The following is a 27,437-nucleotide window of genomic DNA, read 5'->3' as shown; positions in this document are numbered from 1 at the left end:
TTTGCAGTTTTGCAGTTTGCATGCTGCCATTACTCCCCCCACACTTTCTGCCACAGACAATCAGTGTTCCGGCAAAGGTACAGATGCAGAATTCAAGACTTTAATATGGCTTTTTCATGTCGATGTATGGACAGACTGACAAACCATCTGTTGATAAGATCAAAGACAAAAATTAAATATATTAAACATTAAAGCACGCATGTGCAATAAAGATCTCACAAAACAGCATCCCTCCTCCCACCAAAAGCCAGCTGATGGGTAATACCTTCCCCGCTGCAAACAGGGTGCTGGGTAATAATACAGAACAAGCCCTGAAAAAAAGACTCCTCAGTCAATTCTCTTTGAAGTTGCGGGAACCTCGCCCTGCATAATCCGCCATTCAGAACCTTTCCATCTTTGCCCAATACAACAGTAAGCCCAGCAAAGCCCTGAATGCGGCCGAAATAACTCTCTCCTCCGATCAGCGTTCAAGCAGGGGCACTACTGGAGAGTTGCGCTGTTCCTTTTCACCCACCCTCCACTGATGCTGGGTATTAGGCCTATGCCGGAAGGAGACCATTATGTTCTCGTTTCGGAAGCTTCTTAAGGGCAGGAGTCTGATTCCAGCGAACAGCTCCGGGAATAGAGCTAATAGCCATTGTCCCGGTGATATGGAACATTTGACATCCGGGGAATGGCGCACCCCTTACCCCGCCTCCGAATCCACCCAGCGCAAACGCAACCTCGACGGTTACAGACACCGCCTTTGCCACGGCCTGCGCACGCGCACTTCTGCCTTTCGCTCCGAAACTCGTTAGACTGACAGGTATTAGCGACAGGGCAGGTTTCCTCGAGTTCTCCGTCCAATCCGAAGCGGGTCCCGGGGCCCAGGGCGCGCGCTCATTGGCTCACGTGGAGCCCCACCCTCTTGCCGTCCAGTCGCCGCCGTCCGCAGCGCGTTAGGCTGCGCGGCTCGGAGGCTCCAACTTGCCTTCGGGCTTTCGTCGGCGGAGACGGGCCTGTGCCCGGTAAGTCTCCTTGACCCTTCTTCGTCAGCCGCGGGGGATGGTAGGTGGGTAGGCCGCGCTTGGCCTCGGGGGTAGAGTAGCTCGTGCCCGTGCCCCGCCCCCTCCTGCGTTTCCATAGTGCTGGAGTGTGGGAGACGTTGTCTGACCCCCTCCCAGTGAGGCCGCGCCCTCTTGAAGTGAGTGAGTTTGGGGGGCGGGGGCTCCGGTCTTCTTTTCTCCCCTCAGCGGGCTGGCTTAGAGGGGACAGCTGCTAGTGACGCAGTCCGGGCGGCGGTCGAGAGACTGCCAAGGTAACAGGCCCCTCCTTCTCCCTGTGCCTCGTGTGGGGCAATCTTTACTCCCCCTCCCCACCTTTCCAAGTTGCTGCCCCTCCCTCCGGTCCAGAAGGGGTGGCTTCCTTTTGGACAGAGTCCCCCTCCATCCCCCGCCGCCCAGTCACCCGGCCTTCCCGTGACTTAACTTCCTCGGTGCAGGTTAGCGAGCCTTTCGCAAGATGTCTGAAGGAGACGCCAAGCAGGTTCCCAGCAGCGGCTCTGACACCAAGCCGGACTCAGGGCCTGGCCTGGCCTCGCTGTCGCCGCCCATGGCTTCTTCTGCCCCCCAAGAGGAAGAAGAGGAGGAGAGTGAGGACGAATCAGAGATCCTGGAAGAGTCGCCCTGTGGAAGGTGGCAGAAGAGGCGGGAAGAGGTTTGTGGTGGGGATGATGCACCTGTGTGTGAGTGCGATGGGAACGGGACCGACCAAGAGGGCCAGCTTCAGTTACTCTGCTGTTCTGTTTTCATAGTCATGTTAATTTTGACGTGGGCCTTTCCCAAGAACTGCAAGATCCAAGCATGTCCTCTTAATTTTGTGCTAAAAGTGCTTGAAACTGCTCTGTAAAGCTCTGAAGTCCTTCTGAGTTTCCTTGCCAATGGTGATGAGAATGAGGATTCGTGTAATGCTTAATGAAACAAGTGTGTAACGCATCATTTCCCAATACATGCCAATAAGTGATACAGTTTGTCATACAGAAGAATTAAGTTCTGTGCCAGACAGTGGCATCTAGGCAAAGGGCTCTTGTTTGCGTGCATGCAGCAGTAGGCAAATGAAGTGTCTCTTGTGCTGTGGGTTTATCTGGTGGGTGCTTGGATCCTCTATGTATGTTAGAGGCTAAAACAAGTAGGGGAGACTTGGCCAGAGAGAAACTGGAATTGCTGAGCCTTGATGTTTCTGTGTAGAGAACATGCTCTTACAAAGTGCTCTTACAAAGCCTTGAAACTACCTCTGAAGTTGAACCAGCAGGAAATAGCCCTTCTTCATGTTCTTGGCAAAGGGAATCTTTCCACTTCTTCTCTGATCTTGTCCATCCCATCCTTGCTTGTTAGTGTCAGGGTATTTCTGCTTCTTTTCCTATTCAGTACTTGTCAGAGGAAAATTAGAACCAGCATTGGGGTCCTGCATATACTGTGTGGGCTTCTCTTTGACTTGGTCAGTGAGGCTTTCAGTATCCATTTTATTTCAGTGTCTGCTTGTTTGTTTTTCTGCTTTAACTGTGAAGGCTCTACAGAGAAATTTTTACCAGTTTTAGCCTATCCTGTAGTTCACCCTCCTAGCAAGTTGTGGACTTGTCCTTTGTTTTTTATCTCCTCCCCCAAATATTTGAAATTTAAAATTATCCTTCTTCATGAGCATTCATGATGGCTGATTTCCTTCCAGCTGTTCACGTTGCCCTTAATTTAGCCTCCTTAGGAATTGAGTATCCAGTTAAAGAAGATAGCACTTGAGTAAATATGTCTGGAAAGGTTAAAGCCATGGCAGAAATCTATGTGATATTTTGAAACTGGGGTTTCTGTACAGCTCCTTTTAACTTCCCCCAACTTGCAGTAGAGGATTGGAGTTGAAGATTGAGAAAAGTGTTGGTGCTGACTTCCGGTCAGAGATGGCGACTGGCGAACGTCTCTGAGAGAAGCTCCAGAGAATCTGTCCTACAACATCCTTATTTTTGTTCAAGGTTTGAAAAATAAAGCTGTTAAAGGAGTCCTCAAGAAATGGGGTTTTTTTTGTGTGTGTAGTTTTAATACAAAATTAAACTTCCGTGTGATACTAGTTTGCCGTGGTTCTTAAACTTTAGTATGCTTTTTTGGACTTGCTTCCAAATTTAATGTAGCTTTTTGGACTTTCAGTATTATGTCAGACCTTGACCTCGCCACAGCAGGCTGTGTTATGGCCATTTTGCACATTATGCAGAGGCTCACCCAAACTTGTCATTGAGCTTCTCAGCTGACTCAAGGTTTTTCTCCTGGCCTCACAACCTACCTGCGAGTTAGGAACTGCCATTTCAAATTGCTGAGAATACTTCATGTGCATTATGTCACCATTTACATCAATCTTGCAAATTTTATAGTCCCAGTCTGTTCCCTCTTTAGTTTATCTGGTTTTTCACGAAATGTACTGGACATAGCATGTAAACCACTACATTTATCCTTGTGTTGTCGTGTGTGTGGTGGGATGGGGTGGAGGAAGCTGTAAAACTGAGCTTATGACTTACAGAAACTGGGAATGTGCTTGATGACAGAAATCTCAAAGCAAATACAGAGGAGGTCATTCAGGAGAGTCATTCAGTGCAGAGGTTACAGACTTAAATGGTTTCGCTAGCACCTTTTGGGGTTTTGGGTTTTTTTGCTTAGTCATGCTGCACCCACTCCCAGTGTTTTCAGATGGATAACAATATGCTTCTTGTGAATAATCTTCAGAAAGAGCTAGTGTTTTGGCTGGCTGAGTTTTCATTGGTCTCCTTGCCCCAGCCCTCACTCCCTTCCCTCTTGTCCCAAAATAGATTTTCCTGAAGCTTCCTTGTAGTGCGCTGTCTGTGCTAAGCCTGGTGGTTTGTTGGTTTTTCATACAGACTCTTGACACTGCACCTTTGAATTCCCACACCTCAGAGCTGTTCTCTAAGTCGTGCCACTATTCTTCCCTCCCAAATTGCCATTTTTGTGTATTTTTGCATTCAGATCTACAATCAATCTTGCCACTGTCCGTGTGACTCACCGTAGAGGAAGTGGCATCACATCCAAGGGAAGAGACAGTTCCATATGGGAATGTGTCCCTGATGCAACACAGTGGCCACATCTCCCAACATATCATTCTGTTGCAATGCAGAATGAAGCAAGGCTGGGTGGCTAGACTTTGGGACGGGAAGTGGAGGCCTGACAAAAAACAAGTGGGGCATCCATGAACTCCAGATAGGTGGGGAAGGGGAGGACTCGTGAACTGTGACTCCCATCAGTAGATGAACCCTCTATTTGAAAAAAAGGTCAGGAACAGTTCCTCCAAGTGGTGCCTCTTTTATAACTGCATTCATGTGATGGGTAAAACCTAGGCTGTTGGGGCTCTTATGGTTTGATTTTTAAATTGTTTTTCCCATCAGGCGGGGCTCAAAGTGGTGAACATCAATAAGTTATACAGAATCGAAACATATGTGTAAACCTTCAGCTTTTACAATAGGACATTTTTTGCTGTCCTCAACCATTTGCTGTCCTCAAACCTCAAAATTTTTGTTGTCCTCAACCATTGGGCTGGCAGAACAACCATCTCATAGCCTCTGTGGTACTGTAATAGATTCTGTAGGGCCCTGGTCTCATCAGACAGAGCGTTCCACCAGGCCAGGGCCAGAACTAAGAAGGCTCTAGCTTTGGTTGAGAACAGCTGGACAATTTTCAGGCCAGTGATCTCCCGTAGGTTGTCATTACTTGAGTCTAACACACTCCAAGGGGTATATTGGGAAGGATAAAACTGTTGCAAATGGATTAGAACTGCTTGGCTAAGTCTACTCTGGAGGAAAGAACATTACACAAACTTGCTTCAAGTGAGCCTCCTTTGCAGGGTCAGTGTTTGCTCTGTTTGTGTGTCTCTCTCTGTGACATGTAGAAATACTGTCTTTGCTGGCAGTTTCCCTCTAGGAAGGTCACATAGATAGCCTTGGTCTTGCTTGCGTTGGTGCTTGTCCACTTTCCTCTTGGAAGAGGCATGTTTTTTGCATGTGTTTGATACACACAGGTGCATAAAAGAACAACCAAAGCAGGCCAAAATATCACATCTTTTTTTTTAAAAGACCCAGGAACTTAGATCAAGATTGTGCTGCAGTTATTAGTGTGGGACTAGTGCCAGGGAAACCTGGGTGCAAATTTTCAGTCCACCAATAAGCTTTCTATTGGAGCCCTCAAGCCAGTCATTCTCTCTTGGCTGGATCTGCCTCATCTGTTCATTGGGAGGATAAAAATTTAAAAAGGAAGAGAACAGTATATTCTGTCCTGAGGTCCTCGGAAGAAGAGAGGGGGATGAAATGTAATAGATCAGTCTAACTTCTGACTCAGGGAAGCTGATGGCAAGTGCTGTTGAATTATTTAGAAGAGTCAGCTTTATGAGGAAGCTTCATGGCGGCTTCTGCAAAAATCAAAGAAATGGGAGGGGCTATGGCAAAGCATTTATTTTGCTTGCAGAAAGAAAGCCCCAAGCTCAATCCCAGGCATCTCCAATTAGAAGGATTAGGTGGAATGTGATGTGAAAGGCCTCTGCCTGACTAGACAAGGCCAGCCTTGATAAGACGAAGGGTTTGACTTGGTAGAAGGCAGCTTAATGTGTTTTCCAGTGACATGAAATTATGGCATTTTAATGTAAAGCAAAAGCAGACAGCATGGCAGGGGCTACAGTACTAGAGAGTAGATAATGAAATATTTTTATTTCCCGGTAGTAGCTTTTTTGGTCACCCAATGAAATCAGAATGTTATTGATTCAGAACTCACAAAGGAAAACCTTCGCACAACAATCTTACAAAGATTGCTATCACGAGGTGGATAAATTTCCACAGGTATGTGTGGTTTTTAAAAAGATTGACCTCCTCCACAGAATATGGAGCAATCAACGTATGGAATCCTAATATTCAAAGGCAGCAGGCATCTTTGGTGCCAGAAGTACTTAGATGGCTGCTGTTAGGCAAGGACTGCTGGACTGTTGATAAAGCCTGGGGGTTTAATCCAGCAAAGCAGGTCTTGCGGTCTGTTTATTCTGAGTTTGATCAAATCTTTGCTTCATAGATGGGCTGTTTGCTTGGTTGCTTGCTCCAGCTCTAAATGCTGGTGCCTCTGATTTCAAAGTGTGTTTCCAGTCCTTTTGATAAAGTTTTTAAAAATTGCCACTATGAGAGGAAGGGGACCATGGCTCAGTGGTAGAGTATCTTCTTGGTACAGAAGATCTTAGGTTCAGTCCCCAACATCTCTAGTTAAAAATCGTAGGTGATGTGAAAGACATCTACCCGAAACCCTGGAGAGCTGTTGTCCACCTAAGTAGGCTGCACCAACCTTGATCGATTCAGCATAAACCAGCTTCATGTGTTCATGAGACAGGTCGTCCTGGGAGAGGAGAGAAGTCTTGTACTTCCCAAAAATTTGTTCCTGGTAATGACCTCCTGTTTCTTAGCTTGCACCTAATGCTTTCTTCACTTACCCCAATGTTAACCCTTTCTCAAGTGTCTCCCCTTGAGTTTAGGTAAGGTTTCAAATACAGTTTGATCTTCCAGGCATCTTGAGGCTTTTTTTTTCTCTTCTAGGTCCAAATCTCTGCCTCTTCGCCTCCCTTTTCTTTTCTTCCACAGAGTCTTACTTGGCACCTGTTTGCAGTTCACTGGTGAAATAATTCCCTTCTAGATCTCTAGCTTCCGGCTTATTTTTTAAAATTCCAGCTTAGATGGGGGCTATTGTTCCTTCTTATGTATCCCTCAGAATTAAAAGCTTAACTGTACTCTTTTAAAAGAAAGTAACTGAAGTTGAATTAACTGATTAAATATTCTCTTGCCAGATCTTGGTTGCAACAGCTGGGGTACATTGTGTTCTGAGAGTTGTGATGGCAGCAAGTTAAAGCATCCCACATAATTAGAGGTCAAATGTTTTCAGACTTTGGCATCCTTGTCTTTTAAAATCCACACCTGGGTCACACTGTTGACTTCACAACCCATGTGATCCTTAAGGCACTACTGGTTGGGGAGGAGGGTTCACATTTGGCAGTTGCACACATTTTGGCTTGTATCCAACCACCCATGAATGAAAGGCTCGCAGGCTTCCTGTGTTCCTTTCAGTTCCTGCAGTCCCTCCCAACTACCAAAAAGTTCAGTGCTTGGGTTGCAGGATCCATGTAGAGGGATGGCATGTCTGGGTCAGTGGGCTGGATTAGAGGAGGACAAGGGTGTAAAATTATACCTTTTCTTGGTCAAAGGACGCTTGCAGAAGAGGGGAGGAGAAACAATTTCAGCCCCATGCCCTTCCTTACTCTTGCCCCCTAACTCGCATGGTTGTTCCTCTGTTTCAGTCTTGCAGCCCTGGGAGTGGTCTTTCTGGTGGCCTGAAGGGGCTGCTGGAACAGAAAAGAATGCAGGGAAAGTGCCAAACTCTGTGCAGCTGGTGGCTGGAACAGGAGAGAGCCTGGAGCCCCTTCATCATAGCTTGTTCGGAAGTAGCACATCAGTGTGAGATCAAGGCGTGTTCACTGTTTCCCCTCCTAACTGTAGAATCTCAAAGGTTGATACCTCAAACCCAGGAAACCTGCAGTTGCTTCTTTGATTCTCATTGTCGTCAGTGCAAGCTTTTGCTCACATCTTGCTCTCTGTCATGTCAGAGGATGCCTGGCTCTGGCACTAGCAGAGTTCTGCTGAAGCGTGGGGTAACCATACTAATCTGCTTGGTAGTAGAGACCTTTTGCTTTGTGACTGAAGAGATATCTTTGCTCAGATAACTTGGTGGTGGAGGGAAGACTTCCAAGTTTTTAGGCTCAGTCGTCCGCAGGTAGTATTCTCTCTGACTGTGCCCTCCATGTTGGGATAGTGGGCAGTTTCCATGTAAGGTTCTCCTGGGAAATCTGCTGGATTGTTTCCCTTTCCTAAGAGTCTCATTCCAAAGTATCCTCTTTTTCTCTTTTTCACTTTTGCTTGTCTCTGGTACTTCCTTGTAATCTTGTTAGGAACTGTCACAGGATTGCCAGGCCAGGTGAACCCCTTTGTTTTCCAGCTTGTTGACCACAAGGGTTCTGCTGCTCCTTCTTGCCACTGGCTGCATCCTGTCCCTTCTCTATGTCTTTCATACTGAGCTGATTCTTGATGAAGTGTAGCATTGCCTGATTAGGAAAATGCCTTTAGATCTGGCTTGTCTAACCTGCCAGCTTTGGCAGCCGTCTGACTGCACTGTACATAGAGGCAGGCCATAGCTCCAACCTTCGGTTAGCTTACCATAGTCTCCACTCACATATGTGCTTGCCTCTCTCCAGGTAAATCAGCGCAATGTTCCTGGGATTGACAGTGCCTACCTGGCGATGGATACTGAAGAAGGTGTGGAAGTCGTATGGAATGAGGTGCAGTTCTCAGAGCGCAAGAATTTTAAACTTCAGGAGGTGGGTGATGCACATACTCCTAGGAGCCACAACCGGTGGCTAAGAATACTGGGCAGTGGGATACCTTGTGGATTGCTAGGCGAAGTGGACCAGCTTGGCTGCATCAACAGTTGTGAGGGTGGGTGAACTGCAGCCCTGCTGGTGGCAGGTTTACTTGGGAGTGTGACTCCACTGCGCCCTGCTTGTTCCCCGTAGGAGAAGGTCAAAGCAGTCTTTGACAATCTAATCCAGCTGGAGCATCTGAATATTGTGAAATTCCACAAATACTGGGCTGATGTGAAGGAGAACAAGGCCAGGGTAAGTGTGGTGATGTCACGCATTCTCCCACAATATCACTTGTTCCCTATTTTGCTGGACGTTTGAAGAAGAAGCAGGTCATAACCTTATTTCCTTTCCTCCCTCCCTCCTGTTACCAGGTGATCTTCATTACAGAGTACATGTCCTCTGGCAGCCTGAAGCAGTTTCTGAAGAAGACGAAGAAGAACCACAAGACGATGAATGAAAAGGTGCCCCATGTGCTTTCTGCTGATAGTCCACAGATCTCGCTTGCTTGGCTTATTCTTTGTTCCTGGGCTGCTGTAGCCCTTGGACAGAACACTGTATGTCTATTTCCCTTCTGCCTGCTAGCAGCCACAGATCTCTTGGTGACCTGAGAACAGGCTGGTCAGCACATGGTTGGCACATGTCCCTACATTTTCTTCTACACTAGGGTTAAGGGGAAGCAGCCAAGGTTTAAAAGCTTATAAATGTTTGGGGGGCAAGAAACAAGGGGAGAAATGGTGTCTTTAGGTCTAAACTTCTCTAAGAAGGCCATAGTGGACGTTGCTTAATGCCTCTTCATGATGAACTTCTTTGATCTGTGTTGCAGGCTTGGAAGCGCTGGTGTACCCAAATCCTTTCTGCTCTCAGGTATGCACGTAAGGGGATCTTTTGAGTCTGGTGCCACAATAGTAGGACTTGTGTCTGTGACTGGATGTACACAGATGCACCTTTCTCCCCAAACAATTAGTAGAATTACTGGAATTTGCCACCTGCACGAACTTATCTGGGGAGTGTTTCTGGAGGGTAGAAAATGATTGAAAAACAGGTGATCTTTGGGGAAATGTATTTTCCTTTGTGCCACACTGATTTTCACAGATGAAGGAAGATGTTGTGTGGCTTGGTCTTGCTAATCCATTTTTTTCCTTGGAAGACTCAGAGGGCTTTGGTCTGTCTTAGATCCACCCTTTCAAGGCATCACAGTGCTTTACAGATATGGGGATTATAGCAGAGCTCTGCTCCTGGCTTTTCAATGTTTATAGTGTGCCTTGTTTGCTGTCCAGCTTCCCCCCACCCCCTTTAGTGCTGAGGGTTTTGGTTTTTTCCATCAGTCATTACCCTTTGGGGATTGTGAGTATACCTGCTGGCAAAAGATAGCCAGCTCCTCTCCCTTTGGGGCTTCTTGAGAAATTCACATACTTCAGCATGGTGTGGAATGAATTTCTAGATCAGTGTGTTTAGCATACTGCTGCCAGCTAGAATACAGCCTAGACTCACATCTTCTTGTGTTTCCTTGCCAGTTACCTCCACTCTTGTGATCCCCCAATTATCCATGGAAACTTGACTTGCGATACCATCTTTATCCAGCACAATGGGCTGATCAAGATCGGGTCAGGTAAGATTGTGCTGTGTGGGGGGTTATTGCCGGTGAGGAGAGGGCAGGAAAAAAAGTGGACTTGATCTTTCAATTTTTCTGCTGGCTCAGGAAGCTTGACTTGCCCTTGGAACAGGCCCCTACTCCAGTCTTAGGCAAGGTGAGAGCAAGGGGAAGGGTTGGCTAGGAACACATCTGCTGCCTGTAGGATTCCGTGACCTGTCTTGGGCCTCTGTTTATAGCAAATGATGCTGACCTCTGGAAACCTCCTGGACCACTGTGCTGCCCGGGGACACTCTGCCCTGAGCCTCGCTTATTGAAGGCTGCCCCACTATCCCTTTTGCTCCCTACTCCCTAGAAAAAGCCTAGAGGGGGCCAGAATATTGAGCTGTTTTGTCCTGTCCTTGCCAGTCAGGCAGCTCAGCCCTCTGGGCAAAAGGACAGGAAATCTGCTGTGATTCATCTCTGACCTCCAGGTAGCAGCCCCTTCAATATCAGGGGCATGGGGCTGGCACTCTGGGCTTTCAGGGGAGCGTTCTTTGTTCTTGGCAGTCTCCCTGTCATTCTTGTGCTTTTGTCATTCTGTGCAGAGCTCTGGCTGGGCCTGCGTATCAGCCAGTGGGGCAGCAGGGGCAGGGGGCCTAGAGTTGTTGGGCTTCTTCCTGAGCAAAGTAGCTTGGGATGTCATCAGCTTTGCAGGCCTGGCCTTTTGAGTCCTTGAACAAGCAAAACGTTCTTGTTGTGTGGTGCTGTCGGCTACTCAGGTTTGTGTTCCCTCTTGTGCCTCTCCTGTTGTGGTTCCTCTCTCGCAAAATGGATTGTTTCACTTTAGTCCTGGGAAATCCTCTCTGGATCTTCCTTGGCATTTGAAGCAGCCCTGTCAGAAATCCCTTCTCTCTCCCTCTTGAGAGGGGAGCATTTCTATCATGGGCAAGCTGGACATGTGATCTGGGGGAGATATTAATTGCCTTATACTGCCTGTGACGTTTGCTCATGGGTCATAATTGTCACAACACAACAAACTGGCTTAGCAGTATTTCCCTGCGAGCAAGGGGGTATGAGTAAGTGAATGGGGCTAGAGATATTTCAAAGAATTCATAGCCATTAAACTGGCTTAAATCCAGTCTATTGTACATCTGCCTAGATATGCAAGTGTTCTTGGGACTATGGGAGTGTGCTTTTCCTATGAGTGATGGGAGAAGGGAAGGGGTGCCTTGTGGAGTTGTCCTTCTGCCATCCAAAACTATGCTGAGGAGGCCCATCCAGGTTTACAGAAATTCCAAGCTGAGTCCCCAGGAAGTATGCCTTGGACTGCCTTTCACAGATATGAGCATTGCCATGCTGGACCAGCTAAGATATCCTGACTGAGCATACAGTCTAGCAAGATGCCTCTGTGAAGCTTATGCCTCTATTAATCGGAGCCAAACTGCTTCTGAACATGGTGGTTCCATCCTTGGATATAATGGCTGACAACTGTTGATATACCAGCTCTCATTTTTTAAAATCCTGCCTCCTGGTGCTCATCTCACCTTAAAGCCATGAATTCCTTTTGATAAATATTCACTGCCTCTGAAGAGAAGCGAAATGTAAAAGGCCACAAAGTTCTCTGAAGCAAAAACTAGGACCACATACTGTACTTCTGAAAGCAGTCGCACTTGGTTCCTTCCTTTCAAGTTCCATGTGTAAAATGTCACACAGCTCTGTGGGAAAGATTTCCAAACACAGCAGCGGGTGAACCAGACCTTGATCCTCTCCCTGCTCAAATGCCAGGGTTGGAGGGAAGAGTATTGCTTGGGACCTGGACAAAGAACTGAGTTTAGAGGGCTTAGCTAATTGTCTGCAGAGCCTTTTTACTACTGCAGTCCACATATTTAAGGGTAGGGTATCTGCTGGAGTGTATTTCTGCTTTTTCTTCTAGGAGAGGCAGTTCTGTCTGCAAAGCACTGAGCCCTTGGCAAAGGATGCTACCCGGGTTGTGCTTTGAGAGGCAGCTGCTGTTTTGACGATTCATGTATGGATTGAGAACACCTGCTTTCAGTGTGGTGAACTTACTGGCAGGACCAGCCTAAGGGTGGGAGACTAGAGGCAGGGAGAGATGGCTTTGGTACCAGTGAAATGATTGATTGCCATTTCAGTCATTGTAAATTGTACTCTAACACAGAGGAGGCAGATAAACCACTGTGCTGTGTTTGGAGATCCAATTTCTTAACCCCAAATGGAGTTTCTTACAACTTTTCTTGCAGCTTTGTGCTGCTCCCCATAAGTTATAGTAGAGTTGCCAAGACCATTTTTTTTAAAGCAGGAAGCGGCACTTCTGTTTGACCAAGAACTTGGAATGACTTCACCGGCTGGACCTGTCTAGCTGGAATGGCAACTAGATTCTTAAACAAACCCAATGGCTAGTTTCAGGGGAGTGTACAGCATCTGTCTTGCAGGGACACATGAAGGAACGACAATTGTTGCAGTGATGACTGAAGGCTCCTAAGAGCATGCCAGCCCAGGAGGGCACCTTGGCACAGTTTCTGTTTCTGTCATTTCAAATGAAGGAAATTCTGTGGAGGCTCTTGAATGAGTCCAGTTACTCTCTGTGCCCTTCATCCAACTCTCTGTTTGACCCGGAGCTCCTAAGATTCATATCTTCTGCGTTGCTGTCAGAGAGGAAACGTCATTGTGCTCTTATGCCAAAGCAAGGAAGGGCTCGTGCCGAATCAGTCTCTGAGAAGAACACTTGCTTGACAATGAGCCATGTCAGGCTCAGGAGACCTCTGATAACCATCAGGGAAGACTGGAAGTAAACTCTGGTTGTATCCTTGATGAGGCAGGACCTGTCATGGCTCCCTCGGCCAGGAGGGACAGACTTGGACTTGTTGCCTTGAAGCCTGCATGATGTGCTCCATGATTTTTACCTGAATCATCTAGGTTGTGGCAGAGTCTGTGTTGATGTTTGAAACTGATGGAGTCCAGCTGGGCTGCTCTACTTGAACAGGTGATGGCATGGATTCTCTGTCTTCTGATAACTGTGCTGTATTCCATCAGTGTCTGTGTTGATCTCACAAGCAAACGATGCCTTTGCACAACCATTTTTATCTTATGAGACAAATCAGCCAAGTGGCTACGTCAGATGTTATCCTTCCATGAGGGCGGAATGCATTCTTCATTCTCCCTTCCGACCTGGACTTGTATTTCCTTCACCTAATGGGGCATGAAATGTCAGGAGTGATGCCTGCTTTTTGGAGACTGCGCTTGTCGGACACCTGCTCCCTCTGATGCGGAACAGGCTGGGCTGCAGACATGAATGAGTGTAGCAGTGTGACAGTCAAGGTCAGATCACATTAAATCTGTCCTTATGAACGTCATTCCTAACCTGAAGAAGTGGCTGCTCAGAAAGTTAGGTGTTCTGTGCCTTTTTCCCCCTCCCTAAATCTTCCTGGAAAATTCTGCTTCTTTGAAAACTGAAGCAAGTGGAGGGTATCCAATCTGCTTCTGCCTTTTTAAAATATTGGTCTGACTTTTCCCATTTCCACCCAGTTGATGAAGCATGGTTCCTGCAACCATGGCTGAAGGGGATACCACCCAGGAGGTTCCCACAGCTCAGCATCAACAAGGGACTGCCTGTGACGCACTCAGAGGCAGAGGGGGTTAGAACCCAAACTGTCATAACTGTCATGAGGCAGCTGATGGTCTCTTGGAGGGAAGTGGGGAGATGGGACTTCTTGGGAATGTCAGTCAGTCTAGGACAGGGGTCTGCAACCTGCGGGTCTCCAGATGTTCATGGGCTAAAATTCCAATCAGCTCCTGCCACATGATGGCAGTGGCTGATGGGAATTGTAGTTCATGAACATCTGGAGAGCCACAGGTTGCAGACCCCTGGTCTAGGAGCTTCTACATACCACTGGGAATGGAGGATGATATAAAGGAGGGCAGGCAAGGGAGAGAGAGTCTGCTTTAATCCTTCCCAGTTTGGTGGCTCCAGTACTTTTTTTTAGGTGGCTTCATATAGTTGGGGTTTACCCAGCATAGGCTAGTTTTGCATTGGGGTTTGCCCTCTCCTGTGGCTGATTGGGGGATATATGGGAGAACTGTGCTCCAAGATCAACTTACCCAGCGAGGTTTTCCATCGTGGGGCAGAAAGCATGAGGCAAAGAAGTTAAGGAAGGGATCTTTTCTTGTTCTCCTCCCATTAGCAGTTTGCTAGCAAGTCTGCAGAGACAACAGAAATCCCCATCACTCTGTGTTTAAGCAGGTCCTCAGTTTGTTCCCCCGGGGCAAGGGGGAAAGTGGACAGCCATCCAGCAGCAAATGTGATCTGCCAGTGTTTGGAGGGGTGGAATATTTGCAAGGGAAGAACAAGCCAACGGAGAGCTTTCCTGACCTGAGCATTCGATGGGATGAGAAGGCAGGGCAATCTCTCTTTCCCTTGTCGGGGCTGTCGGTGGATAGGTGGCAAGATACAAAAGGCATGGATAGAAAGAGCTGCCTCCTTTCCTTAGACTGACTTAATCAGGCATGGATGGATATATGCACACCTTCCTTGGTGGGGCCGAGGAGGAGATGGATGCTGGGATTCTGGGTAGTGAGCACTGGCTTCCCTTGTGGATTTGCTACCTGCCCCTTCAGGAGCAGGAGGAGAGGGCTTTGCTGCCAGAATCCCTGGCCCCCTGCCCTGTCTCTCTCTTCCTCCTGGCTCTCCAGCCCAGCCCGGAGGCGCCAGCAAAGTAAAGGAGCTCCACCGCTCTACTGCTGCCATGGTGACTCAGCCAACTGTTGCCTGGGTTGAAGTGAAGGGCTAGCTGTTCATCAACTCAGCTCACAGACGTCTGCCTTGTTAATTTCCCGCTTATGGGCTGCTTCTTTTCTCTTCTCTCTCTTTCTCTCTTACCAACAGTCTTTCATAGGATTTTTGCTAATGGTGAGCAAATCTCTGTGCTCTTTGACGTGACTGTGACCTAAAGATAGATATATATATATATATACGAGAGCATCATTTTATATATATAAACTCCTCTCCTACAGTGTTCCTTGCTTATGAGGCTGGCGTGTGCGTCTCTCTAGTATAGCTCTATCCTTCCCTGATCTCTCTGGAGCTCCTAACTGGAGGAGGAACCGTCCTCTTTACTTCTTTCCTCCTCCCTACGGAAGTGTTAGGCTGCACTAGTCTCTTCCTGGCCCCCTTTTCCCTGCTGCATGCTTCCCCCTGCATGTGGGCCTGGGCTTTCCTCCCACGTTGAGGAGCCGCTGCTGCCGCCTTTCTCTCTGGCGGTGGTCGGGCTCTGCTTGCCGCTTGCTTGTGGCTTTTCTAACCCCTTGGCTGGCTGCAAAAGGCACAGGGCCTTGAGCCTGCAGCTGCCGTATGGCAAGGGGAGCTTGGGTGAATTGCAGCAGTGAGGCTGGGAAGTATGCTAAACCTGTCCCATCTGTAGCTGGTCTAGCTGGGGGAGGAGGGGGAGTTGAGGAGCTTTGGGGCTTTCTCTTTGGACCAGAGAGCCTCTAGCATTCCCTGGAATTGCTTTGCTGGCTCCTGCTGCAATCATCATCTTGAGAAGCTCTTGGAGGCTATGCTTGCCATGCAAGGGAGTGCTGCGCTGCTGTGTCTTGGCATTGGGTGGTGGGTTGGTGGAGGCAGGAAGGGCACTTCTGCTTCCATCACAGCTGTGTATTAGATGTCTGTCTCTTGAATGTGTGCCTCTGTCCTTCCTGAGTTTGGGAAGTGGTATGTGTGAAAATGGGCTCCTCTCAGACAATGGTGGGCTAAAGGAGGAAAGTGTCTGGGCTATCCCACCTGTGCCCATCAGGTGATCTTGGAAATGGAGCAAGGAAGAAATGGCCTGGATGTGGGACAGAAGCTAATGGTTGCCTTGGGGAATCGAGAGTCTCATTGACACGTGTTGAAGAGGCTAAGATGGTTAACAATGTCAAGTTTGGGTGTGTGGGAAATGAGTCAGAGGGTGAGAACTTGAAAGAAGCCTTTTCATTGACCAAGAAAAATAGTAAACCCTTGTTAAAGATGCCGTTGACGGAATCTAGTGGGTGGAAGCCAGAACAATGGAGGTGGATGATGCAGAAAGGTGTTTGGTATCTACCCAGGACAGGAATGAGCCAGCAGCTTGTCTCCAACCACGTAGCTCCTCCAACTGAACAGCCATTCTGTTTGCTGAAGAAGGGGCAATGATTTCCAGTTTCCTCCTCCAACTGCAAACTCTAACCTTGCTTCCTCTTCTATTCCTTAACCCCACAATCTCATAGAACCCCTCAAACAGAATTTGGGGTTGTGCTGATTGGTTTGCAGGATTAGGAGAAACAGAAAAGCTCCCCTCAGCAAAGTCTATATCTGCATTGATACATGCCACTGGCCTAGGGTCACAGGACTCTTCTTCCTGCAGAGGCCATGTGGTCGGGGGCTGCCTGTAGGGATTTGGGGGTCTCTTGGGCATGGTCACACATGAGCGTACTCACAGATAGCATTTTAATCTACAACACTGTGCTGATTCTTCATCCACAGAGGGCTACAGACGTTCAACTTCCCAGACAATTTAAAACTACAAAGCAATGGAAACATAGTATGTGCAGTATTTCTTACATGGATAAGACCATAGCTCAGTGGTGGAACACATTATTTGCACATAGAAGGTCTCAATTATCTTCGTTAAAGAATCATGTAGGAAGTAATATGAAAGGTATCTTTCCTGAGACCTTGAGTGGCATTGCCAGTAAGAATAGGCAGTAGGTCAGTGATCTAACAATATAAGGTATCTTTCATGGAACTGAGATGAAAAACTAACTTCTTAAGGGAATATAAAATGTTGAATCTAAAGAGTTGCAAGTAAATAACTTTTCACTTGGTGGTCAGTAAACCTGCAAGGGTTCCTATAGTGCTGTCAAATGTAGGATTTATAGTAGTTCTCTTGCTGCCAGGGAGAATGCAAGAAGGCCATCTGGAGGCCTTTTTTCATTAAAATACAGCTAAGAATGGCAAGAACAAAGGATTCAGTCACTAGAAACTAATACAAGGGTAAATGAAGCCTTGTGCCAAGAACAGAACATGCAACTGCAATAAAAGTGAAATCTAAAAGAAGAAGATTTTTTAAAAAACAGGATTAAGCAGCATGGCAGATAAGAATAATTTACTTTCCGAAGAGACGTTTATCAGAGTTCTTGGCTGATTGCGCACAAGATGCTTGCTGCTTCGTGGAGGCAAATGTCCACCACGGCAAGATTTCTTGTACGGCAAATTTCCTCTAGCCCTGCTTTCACTTTATACTTTCTTGGAGACAAGTAAATCACTTATAGCACAATTTTAATTTTGCTTCCCTGCCAGAGCAGGACAGATTTAGCAGCAGGCTCAGCTTTGCCTTAGACCTCTTCCGTCCGCCCGCAGCCTGGTCTTACTCCCCCAGACTCCCTCGTGCTGCTTTGCATGCTTCCTCCTCACTTCCCTCCCTGTTGCCAATTACTTCCTGCTTCTTGACCTGCCATATCATTTCTATTGCCCATGGCCTTCCCACTCTGCATATCTTTAGATCTTTAGATTTTTTTTTAAAAAAAAAAACCCATATTGATAAATTGATTCTAACACTAAAAAAAATGTAAAAATAACTATTCAATCCATCCAAAAGACTATTCAATCCATCCAAACACCCAATTTGCCCCTGCATTTCATCAACAAACTGGGACGTCTCCAGCCTTGTTTTGTACATAAGCAGTCAGTGATTCCAGACCACACCAGGGAAATCCCGTTGGTCTTGAGTCTTGGGTTTACAGCATATTAGGTGACAGATGATCATGAACCTGGGGAGCTTAGCAAATGGCAAGGAGCAGCAGTGGCGTAGTAGGTTAAGAGCAGGTGCATTCTAATCTGGAGGAACCGGGTTTGATTCCCCGCTCTGCCGCCTCAGCTGTGGAGGCTTATCTGGGGAATTCAGATTAGCCTGTGCACTCCCACACATGCCAGCTGGGTGACCTTGGCTAGTCACAGTTCTTCTGAGCACTCTCAGCCCCACCCACCTCACAGGGTGTTTGTTGTGAGGGAGGAAGGGAAAGGGGTTTGTAAGCCACTTTGAGTCTCCTTACGGGAGAGAAAGGGGGGATATAAATTCAAACTCTTCTTCTCTACTTCATTTTGTCCATTTGTGGTTGGCTCCCACCCACCACTTCCCACCATAAAATACAAATCAGTATTCAGGCCAAGTGTACAGATGTCGTGCTCAAGACTTTTCTTTCTAATAGTACACTTAATAGTTCTTTCTAATAGTTCACCTTTTTTATACCTATCTATTGATAGATTGGTATATCGATCTGTTGATAAGTTTAAAGATAAAAATTAAATATTGTATTAAAAATTAAAGCATGCGTGTATGATAGGGAACCCACAAAACTTCGCCCTCCTGGACACAAGCGAAAAGCCAACTAATTGGGTAGTGTCTGCCTGGCTGCAAAGAGGTCAGTGGGTAATAATACCAAGCATGCCCCAAAACAAAGACTCCCTGTGCAATTCTCTTTGAAGTCCTGGGAACCTTGTTGTGTGTAATCAGCCCTTGGTTCCCTCACTTATAACATTCTGACTTACAGCATTTGTAGAACTGTGAAATTACTCAGAAAGAGGTTCTGTTAAAAGTAATACTTTTGGAATGTGTATGTACAGAGTCAACTTTTATTCGTTCCTTGAAGAAATTGGAAAAATACAAAATGTAATGTAACAAAAGGACAACACCTTTATAGTGCAGAAAAGGAAGAACTTAAACATTTGTGACAAATTTGAGAATGCCATATTTAAATTGCTTATTTTACCTGCAGAGTTTAGAGCATTGATACAGAAAGAGAAGATTTTATGAAATTGTGAGATGGCAAAGAAAAATCAATTGAGGAACGAGTTACAGTCTAAAAGACGGTATCAGTAATGGAAATTACAGAAGCTATGGCGGAAAAAGAATAGAGCACTGAGCTGTATAAAGGATAATCATGAGTTTTCTTGCATATGATGTGCCATCATTGTAATATTTTTTCAGTATAAATGCAATATTAATGTAATTAGGCAGTTAAGTGTAAAATTATTACAATTAAAATATTGCGCTTCAGGAAACGCATGTTAAAATATACATAAATGTAATATAGAAAATGGCATGACACTTTTTGGTAACTACTGGATTTCTGTGTGCAAACCATGCAGTATGACCCGTCCAATATCCATGATAATGCAAGAAGGATATTGAATGATAAAACTGTTGAAAGAAATATTTCAACACAGGAAGATAATAGGATGGATTTATGTCCCTGTCACAAAGTAAAAATAGTCTTGTCATGGGTTTGCTAAGGAAGGATTAAGTGGGGTGGGGTGGGGTGCTATGCGTATGGTGATGGACAGCTTGCTGGTTGGATCACAGTAAGGAAAGAGGAATCAAATCTGTGAAAGAGCCTGTTTAACTTGGGATTTATTTATTTTTTCAATTTTATCATGCTTGGAGAGCACATGACTCTTTCTAGTATGCAATACATGGCTCACAGGCTGAGGCCTTTCTTATTTACACTACATTAATCAGCAAACATAGTATGTTGAGATCAAGGCATGCAGATCACTCGCCTGTGTTGTTACAAATACTGTTTGGATCTGAATAAGTAGTTTCAGGGTGTGGAAGCTAAATCACATAGCACTCTAAAAATTAAATTAAACATTTAAGATTTTAAAAAATACAACAGATTAACATGTCAAAGAAGTTCCGGGCCACACTGTTTAAGAAAAACCTAAAAGTATGGTACCCTTGTTGATATGCGAAGTTAAAGCATATCCAAAGAACAGTGCTGCATGAAATTCTGTGCCTGTCCTGTCTGTTTTACTAGAATTTAACTGCCATTCACAGAGATTACCAGGGCGTATCAGTGTCACTGTGACTGTCTGTAGCATTACTTGTTAGTTCCTTATCAAGTTGGTGGTTAGGGTATTCCTTCTACTGTGTGTGGGGGGACATAAATAAGAACTCTAGCTTTGGTTTTGACCTGAACTACACAACCAATCAATGAATTCACAACTTGATTTTTTAGTTGGATCGTTATATATGCTTGTGGTTTCACTCCCCCCCCCCAACAAATTAATAGAACCTACCTGTATTTTCCCTTGATTCTTAAGGATAATCACCTGAAAAACATTAATTACAACATTCAACCTGGTATGCTTGCCTCCCGTTGTATTCACCTTATCATTAGATTTATGAAACAATGAATTGCTAGGAACAGATGTTTTTCTGTATTGTCGAAGGCTTTCGCAGCCGGAATCACTTGGGTCCTGTGTGGTTTCCGGGCTGTATGGCCGTGTTCTAGCAGCATTCTCTCCTGACGTTTCGCCTGCATCTGTGGCTGGCTGATCCTCTGAAGATTCCAGCCACAGATGCAGGAGAAACGTCAGGAGAGAATGCTGCTAGAACACGACCATACAGCCCGGAAACCACACAGCACCCAAGATGTTTTTCTGCAGAAAAATATGTTACTGGGAAACCTTTCCACCTCGTATTTCTGCTTAAAAGAGGTTTCACAGCCCCTGGTCCTAGAAATGCCGTTTGTGTAAAACATCAGTCAAATGCAGTAGCAATACAGTCCACTGCTAACTTTGAATACCTAGCAGTGAATACCACTGCTAACTTTGAATTGGCTGACACGTTATTTTAAAACACTATTTTGGAAAGTATTTAACTTGCTATTCTGAAACACAGGATACTTTTAATTGAGTTTTAATTTATCCTTACATTTCTCTCATCCACCCCGCCCCCATTAGAAACATGTGGATGTTCAAAATCATCCTACGGTTATTTTTCCCTCTGAGCTTTTACATTTCTTCTCAGGCAGTTTTCCCCTGATGGTAGTTTGCCTTCTAAGCTTGTTCCTCCCTCTCCTGCTGTGCCTTCTGCCAACTAGTGCTATTCCTATCCATTTCTCCAGCATTCTCAGGAGAGTTTCTGGGTTGCAGAGGGGTTGATCCTGCAAAACAAGAACATCAGGATGCTGGTCACTGACCACCTGTGGGGGCGGTACTGCTGCACCTGCAGCAACTGAGCTTCGGTTGAGGCCTACACTTTGGTTGAGGCCTACACTGTGGTGGTGCCTTGCTGAGGTGATTATAATATAGGAACAGGCAGAGTCTTGGCAGTGGTCTTTGGTGAAAGGTCAGGGTAAGTGAAGAGGACTAGGGTAGGTGAGCTAACATGAGCTTTGACCCAAACAGCCTTGAGCAGTCTGGCCAGAAAAAGGTAGCCTATCAAGCTTTGCCAGCAAAAAATAATAATTGGCAGGAGGTTTCTTTGTGGCCTTTCCCAAGGGTTTGTTTAGAGGTTGGACTTAGACCCCCGCCTGTCTCTCTCTTCTCTTCCTCCAAGAGAACTTCAACTAAGATTGAAGTCCTGTCTGTACGGAGTGACCTGGAAGATAATTTTTTAGCTCAGGGCAAGGAGGTAGGCTGCAGAGCACCAGCAGTAACTTAGGCTACGTCTCCTGCTTCCCAGGCCGTCTGTGTGCGTGTGGGTGTGCGTGTGTCTGCCTGCCTTTCTGAAAAAGTAGTCGCTTTGCTGCAGAGCCCAGGCAAAGCTGTGTACATTGGTGCCAGCCCCATTCCCGCCTCCCCTTGCAAGGGGAACAGCGTGCTAAGCAGCAGTTATGCGAGCTGCAGGGAGGTGGGACAGGAACTGCTTCCATGAAGTGTCCCTGACCGTCCTCCAGAAAGACTAAGCATGGGCTGGTTTTGCTTAGGCTTATGTGCTCTGGATGGAGATGCTGCTTAGCCCTGGGGCTGAGGTTGGCTTTCCCTCCTGCGTTCCTTCCTCCCCCACCTGCTCCTGAACTGGGTCCACCTTCTTTCCCTAGTCTTGCATTTCTGCTGTGGGGCTGCCAGCAAACAGGAGAAGTGGGGTGGCTGCAGTGCCTTGACCTTCATTTAGGCTTCCCTGTAGATATGGACCGGGAGGAGCTTACTTTGAGCCCCGCACAACCGGAGGTGAGGCAGGGTGCATTGCATCTGAACAGCTGTGATTCTCTTCTCTTCTAGTTGCCCCAGATACCATCAACAACCACGTGAAGACGTGTCGGGAAGAGCAGAAGAACCTGCACTTTTTTGCTCCAGAGTATGGCGGTATGAAGGGGAGGAGTGGGCCGGAAGGTGGTTGGGGAGCTGCAGTGAACTGTGTTGCCATCTTCCTCATAGACTCATTTGTAGCCGTGGAGTGTGCATAGTATCGACTTTGGCCCCAAGCTTGACTTCTGGGCAGTTTCGGATCTCCTTGCTCTCTTTCTCTCTGTTTATTGCTTCTGGTCCTTCTTTTGTGTTCCAGAAGTTGCACATGTGACCACCGCCGTGGATATCTACTCCTTTGGGATGTGTGCACTGGAGGTGAGGCGGGGAAGTTTGTAGCGTGTGTGTGTGAGTGTGTGTGTGTACAACAGCTTCACAGTGTGCTGGGCATAAAGGCCACTCCAAGTCTTGTCCTTTGGCTCCCTTCCAAACAAAGCTGTGTTTCTTAGCTTTTTTTGGTGGTGTGGGGGGGAGGAATCCCACTGTTTGGTTCCAGCTGTTTCTGGGGTCTCCTTTCTCCTTGGACATAAGAGAGATCAAAAATATAATTCAGAAGGGGGGGCAGTTCTTCCTTGCAATGTGTTGAAAGTGCCTTTGGTCCACCCTTTCCGGGTCAGTTGAAAATGTGACGGGATGGCTGATTTGAGGGTTGTCTGTGTTGTGACTAATATCTGATTGCTGATTGAGCTGTGCAGCTCTTCACAAGGAGTGGTAAACAATCCTCTGTGTGCCAAAGGGTTGTGCAAATGTACCTGAACTTCAGTTCTTTGCCTGCAGATGGCAGTGCTAGAGATACAGGGGAATGGTGAATCGTCCTACGTGCCCCAGGAAGAAATTAACAATGCTATTCAGTTGCTGGAGGATCCCTTGCAACGGGTAAGGATCTGGGAAACTTCTTTCCTCCACGGGGCATGGATGTGAGCCCCCACCCCTCCAAGGAGCTGGCCCAAGCCGCAGTCTTTTCCCTTCCAGGAGTTTATTCAGAAGTGCCTGGAGCTGCAGCCGAGCAAGCGTCCCACAGCTCGTGAGCTCCTCTTTCATCAGGCCCTGTTTGAAGTGCCCTCCCTGAAGCTCCTGGCAGCGCACTGCATTGTGGGCCATCAGCGTAAGTATGGTCAAGCTGAGGGTTTTAAGGCCTCTGAATGCCACCTGACTGAGATGCTGTAGTAGCATAAGGATTAATTTCTGTCCAGCTCAAGGACTGGATAACAGATAGGCATGTAGGGCGTTCCATAATAACAGATCTCAGGTGCCATCTGAAGTTAGGCTTTCTGTGATGTGAATCTTGCAATTCTTTAATGTACTTTTAAGTATGGATTAGGTGTTGTTGTATTTGTTTTATCCTTGTATTGGTTATTGTATTGGTTTTATCTTGTACACTACCCAGAGCTCTTCGGGGGTGAGCAGTCTACCAAATTTTATAAATAATAATAATATCTATCTAAGCAAAACAATCACTACAATTGAAACTAGTATAAAATTGCAGCCACTCAGTGCTTTATCTGAAAATGCAAGAGATTGCATTTCCTCTCCTGCTATAAGTCCTGAAAAGTCCTGAGCAGAGGAATCTTAATATTAGAAACCTACGAATATGTGTTAGTAATTATTCTGTGTCCAGGAACTGTGCCTCTTGGAGAGGGGCATGCAAGGACTGAAGGTGGTGTTGGTCTCCCCCTATCCTCCAACACCTGAAATTCCAGGACATACCGCCTCTGAGTTGGTCTAAATTCTTCTTGTTAAGACATCCAGATTAGTTGCCACCACTATATGCTGTGTCTGTAAGCAGGTAGTTCTCTTGTCTATCCTGACTTTATTCCAATCAATTCTATTGTGTGACCCCAAGATCTCATGATGGGCAGCAGAACAGAATACTGTTGCCAAGTGACAGGAGCAGAGCCTATGTAAAAATGTTTTTATTCCCCCCTTACAGATATGATCCCTGAAAATGCGCTAGAAGAAATGACCAAAAACTTGGACATGAACGCTGTACTGGCTGAGATCCACCATGCTGACCGTGAGGGCATCCGCATGATGTGAGGCTCTTCTGGGAGGAGTTGGGGAATGTCCCAGAAAGGAGGACAGAGTAGGGAGTCAGTGCCCATTTGATTCAGTTACTTCCAGTGCGGTTCTAGTGCAGTTCTTAGACTCCAGTCTAAGCCCATTCATTTTAGTGGGCTTATTGGGTTAGCACATTTTTAACCATTTCTCCACACGCACACACCCAGCTCATGGTGGGCATGGTTCTCTCCTCTCCTCCCTACTTCCGTTGTAACAGTGCTTTTGGGGAGGGAGGCTGAGAGAGTGACTTGCCCAAGGGCACCCAGTGAATTTAATTGCAATCAAGGATCTGTCTCCCAGGCCCTAGTCCAAACCTCATTTTGGGGTGGGGAAATAAATGAGTTGATGCCTTTACATAGAGCCTGTGGGCAAGCCACTGCAGGCCTGCCTACTAAGTTGGTGTTTTGCCTCCTTACAGCTTCTCCCAGTCCCCAGCACTGGAGCTAGACAAATTCTTGGAGGATGTAAGGTAAGCGAATATGCGGAGGCATGGAGGGGAGGGGGTGCCTTCTCCTTCTGTGATCACCAGAGTTCTCTCTTTGTACAGGTCACTTTTTGTTGGAGGAAATATCATATATAGTTAGCAGAGTAAATCACAGAAATTGCAGGTTAGCTTAAGATAAAATTTACTAAAAAAATAGAAGGGAAGGGTTACAGAGGGGGAAAAACAGTCCTCTCTAAGGCGAGCTACATGCTGCTTCTACATTGTGGAAAGTATGACTTTGACTAGGAACGAAGACAGGAAGTTACTTTTATAACTTCCTCTCAAATGCTGAGGTGAGTGGAAACACATCTTCTGTAGCAATTTATTGAATAGCTAGTAACAATCAAAGGATCACCTCATTGACACAGGTAACTGTATGCTAATTAGCTGTTTACTCACAAACAGTATCATTAACTCTTTAGCGATTGAAGAGCTGACACTTGCAGATACCAACAACAGGCCTGTGAAAACGACCCTGAGAGAGTTTGTCTCAACTGCCCTATTTCTTGATGTTGTGCAAGCAAACTCTTCCTTTCTCCCTTCCCCATCTCACAGGAATGGTATCTACCCTCTCACTGCCTTTGGCCTGCCACGTCCTCAGCAGCCACAGCAAGAGGTTGTGAAATCCCCCATCGCACCCCCCTCAGTTAAGACACCAACGCCTGAACCTGCTGAGGTGGAGACTCGCAAGGTGGGTTGACTTGGTTCACTTTGCCTCTCAGGGAGAGAGTTGGGACTCTGAATCTCATCTTGATGGCCTCTGCTTCCTCCTCCTGTCTCCAGGTGGTGTTGATGCAGTGCAACATCGAGTCAGTGGAGGAGGGCGTGAAGCATCATGTACGTGTCCTGCCTCCCTCGTACTCTGGGGATGGGTGGGAGAATGTTCTGCTCTGGGGGGTGGCCTGCTACTGTCCAGAATCCCCTCCTTTCCTCTTGGGCGGGGCATGGTAGGAATGTCTCGCAAGAAAGAATAGGGTGGAAAGTCCCAAGGCCAGAAATTGGGGCTGAAAACACATTCTTCTTTCTCTCCTCTCCCCACCCACCAGTTGACACTGCTGCTGAAACTGGAAGACAAATTGAATCGACACCTAAGCTGTGACCTGCTGCCCAGTGAGTGTTTTCTTTGGAGGATGGGAGGGAGGAAGACATTGGGGCTGGCAGACACTCATGTGCCTGTTCTCTGTCCCTCCCAGATGACAATATCCAAGAACTGGCAGCAGAATTGGTCCAGCTGGGCTTCATCAGTGAGGTAGATTCTCTCCTCTCATCCATCTGCTTCTGTAATGCATCTCTTACATGTCTCCCACCAGGCAGCTAAATCAATCCTTCCTTTTGGTTCCTGGTGGAGTTAGCCCTACCTTCATTGCTTACCCAATAGAGCACAAGGTGGCCTCCTCTTCCCCACCCTGACCCCAACCCTCATTTTCTTCCCCCACACAGGCTGATCAGAGCCGACTAAGCTGTTTACTTGAAGAGGCATTCAGCAAGTTCTTTTACTCGCGGAACGGAGCGCTGGCGGCGGTCACCGTGTCGTCTTAAGGACCGCCCCCTGTTGCCATTGGCGTCCCCACTCTGCGTCTCTGCATCTGTGTAGGATAACACCCGAGGCCTCCCGCCTCCACTGACGCCATGCTTGGTTGCGCCTCCCGCATGTGTCGTAGCTGGGTCTTGCAGACAATCGCTGCCACCTTTGGGGGGAGGGGGCAAGGCAAAAAAAGGGGGGCTGCGTGCCTCATCAGTATTATTTCCCTGTGGCCAATGGCCTCTCCCAGGCTCACACGCATGGAGTTTTGTTTTGCTTGAATTGTACAGAGTTTTTTTTGCACAGCACAGAGATGTCTGTCTTTATTTAAAGGTTAGGAGGGAGGGAGGGAGCAGTTGGATTCCAACCCATGTGCTGTCTCCAGACCCACAGTCGCTCCTTCTTCCTTCCCTGTCCACAGTTGCCTCACAGACAAGGAGAGGCTGTCTTTTGACTGCACTCCTTGTGTGGGTTTCACAGAAGTGAGGTTCCATCTGGGCCCTGGAGGAGGAAGGGAGGAGGCTGGCAGCCACCGGTGTGGAGCAGCGCTAGGGTTCAAGGTGTAAAAGGCAGCAGCGGAGAGAGCAGACGCTGCCGCCTGGGGCTGGAAGACTCTAGATACGTGGAGCTGTCTCCCTCTCCTCGCTTCTCTGGGTCCTGCAACCTGGGCCCTCCCCCCTCCTCCACATGGCAGTGAAATGTGCCCTCCCTCCCTTTTCCTGCGCTGGGGCCTCTCCAAGTGTCATTTCTGTTCCTATTTTTAATAAACTGTTTTGTAAATAAGCAACTGGGACCTGTTTGTGACTGGCTTGCCCTTGCCTGGAACTTGGGAAGGGGGCTGCCATGATGGCGCTTCGGCTGAATTCGTTGCTCTCCTCCCAAGACTACGCTGCAGTGGAGGAAAGAACCTCAGCTTCCAATTCTAGATTTTGTGATGCAGTGGTGACTTCGCCATTTTTCCCCTGTCACTAGAGATCCCCGGGTCGTCATATGTCCTCCTCCCTGCCTTCCCTTTTTGTCCTTGCGACAGCTCTGTGAACAAGTTACCCAAGTTCAGCCAGTGAGCTTCCAGGTGTGAAGAGTGCCCAGTAAAAGACCAGGGCAGTTCTGCCTGCCTATAAGAGGCAGGAGTGTGTATTAAAGAAAAAAACACAGAGCTGGGAGCCACTTCATAGTACTGACAGGAGCCGAGTCAAGAACCCTGAAGTAACTCCATCAAGTAAATGTACTTTAGAGAAAGAAGGGTACGTGGGATTCAACTCCTACCCTCTTC

At 47.0% G+C, this 27,437-nt stretch overlaps 1 protein-coding gene across 3 annotated transcripts; it reads left to right on the top strand.

Annotated features, from left to right (window-relative positions):
- Positions 1 to 830: 830 nt before the first annotated feature.
- NRBP1 (nuclear receptor binding protein 1) lies at positions 831 to 26,947 on the top strand. 3 transcript variants are annotated; one of them, XM_048515616.1, is made up of 19 exons: positions 831 to 1,007; positions 1,481 to 1,695; positions 8,299 to 8,421; positions 8,617 to 8,718; positions 8,838 to 8,927; positions 9,290 to 9,330; positions 9,981 to 10,075; positions 14,940 to 14,963; positions 22,077 to 22,160; positions 22,360 to 22,418; positions 22,878 to 22,976; positions 23,073 to 23,205; positions 24,031 to 24,133; positions 24,577 to 24,627; positions 25,198 to 25,333; positions 25,426 to 25,479; positions 25,689 to 25,752; positions 25,836 to 25,891; positions 26,083 to 26,947. In XM_048515616.1, exons 2-19 carry the CDS (start codon positions 1,501 to 1,503, stop codon positions 26,179 to 26,181), a joined length of 1,608 nt encoding a protein of 535 aa, XP_048371573.1. In that variant the 5' UTR covers positions 831 to 1,007; positions 1,481 to 1,500; the 3' UTR covers positions 26,182 to 26,947. The 3 variants fall into 3 exon arrangements, with proteins under 3 accessions (XP_048371573.1, XP_048371590.1, XP_048371582.1); XM_048515625.1 differs by lacking the exon at positions 831 to 1,007 and adding an exon at positions 1,221 to 1,297; XM_048515633.1 differs by lacking the exon at positions 14,940 to 14,963 and having other exon boundaries at positions 838 to 1,007.
- The last annotated feature ends 490 nt before the right edge of the window (positions 26,948 to 27,437 follow it).

Source organism: Sphaerodactylus townsendi, linkage group LG01 (genome assembly GCF_021028975.2).
Source record: "Sphaerodactylus townsendi isolate TG3544 linkage group LG01, MPM_Stown_v2.3, whole genome shotgun sequence".
Classification (NCBI taxonomy): domain Eukaryota; kingdom Metazoa; phylum Chordata; class Lepidosauria; order Squamata; family Sphaerodactylidae; genus Sphaerodactylus; species Sphaerodactylus townsendi.
This window is presented reverse-complemented; position numbering and strand designations above follow the sequence as displayed.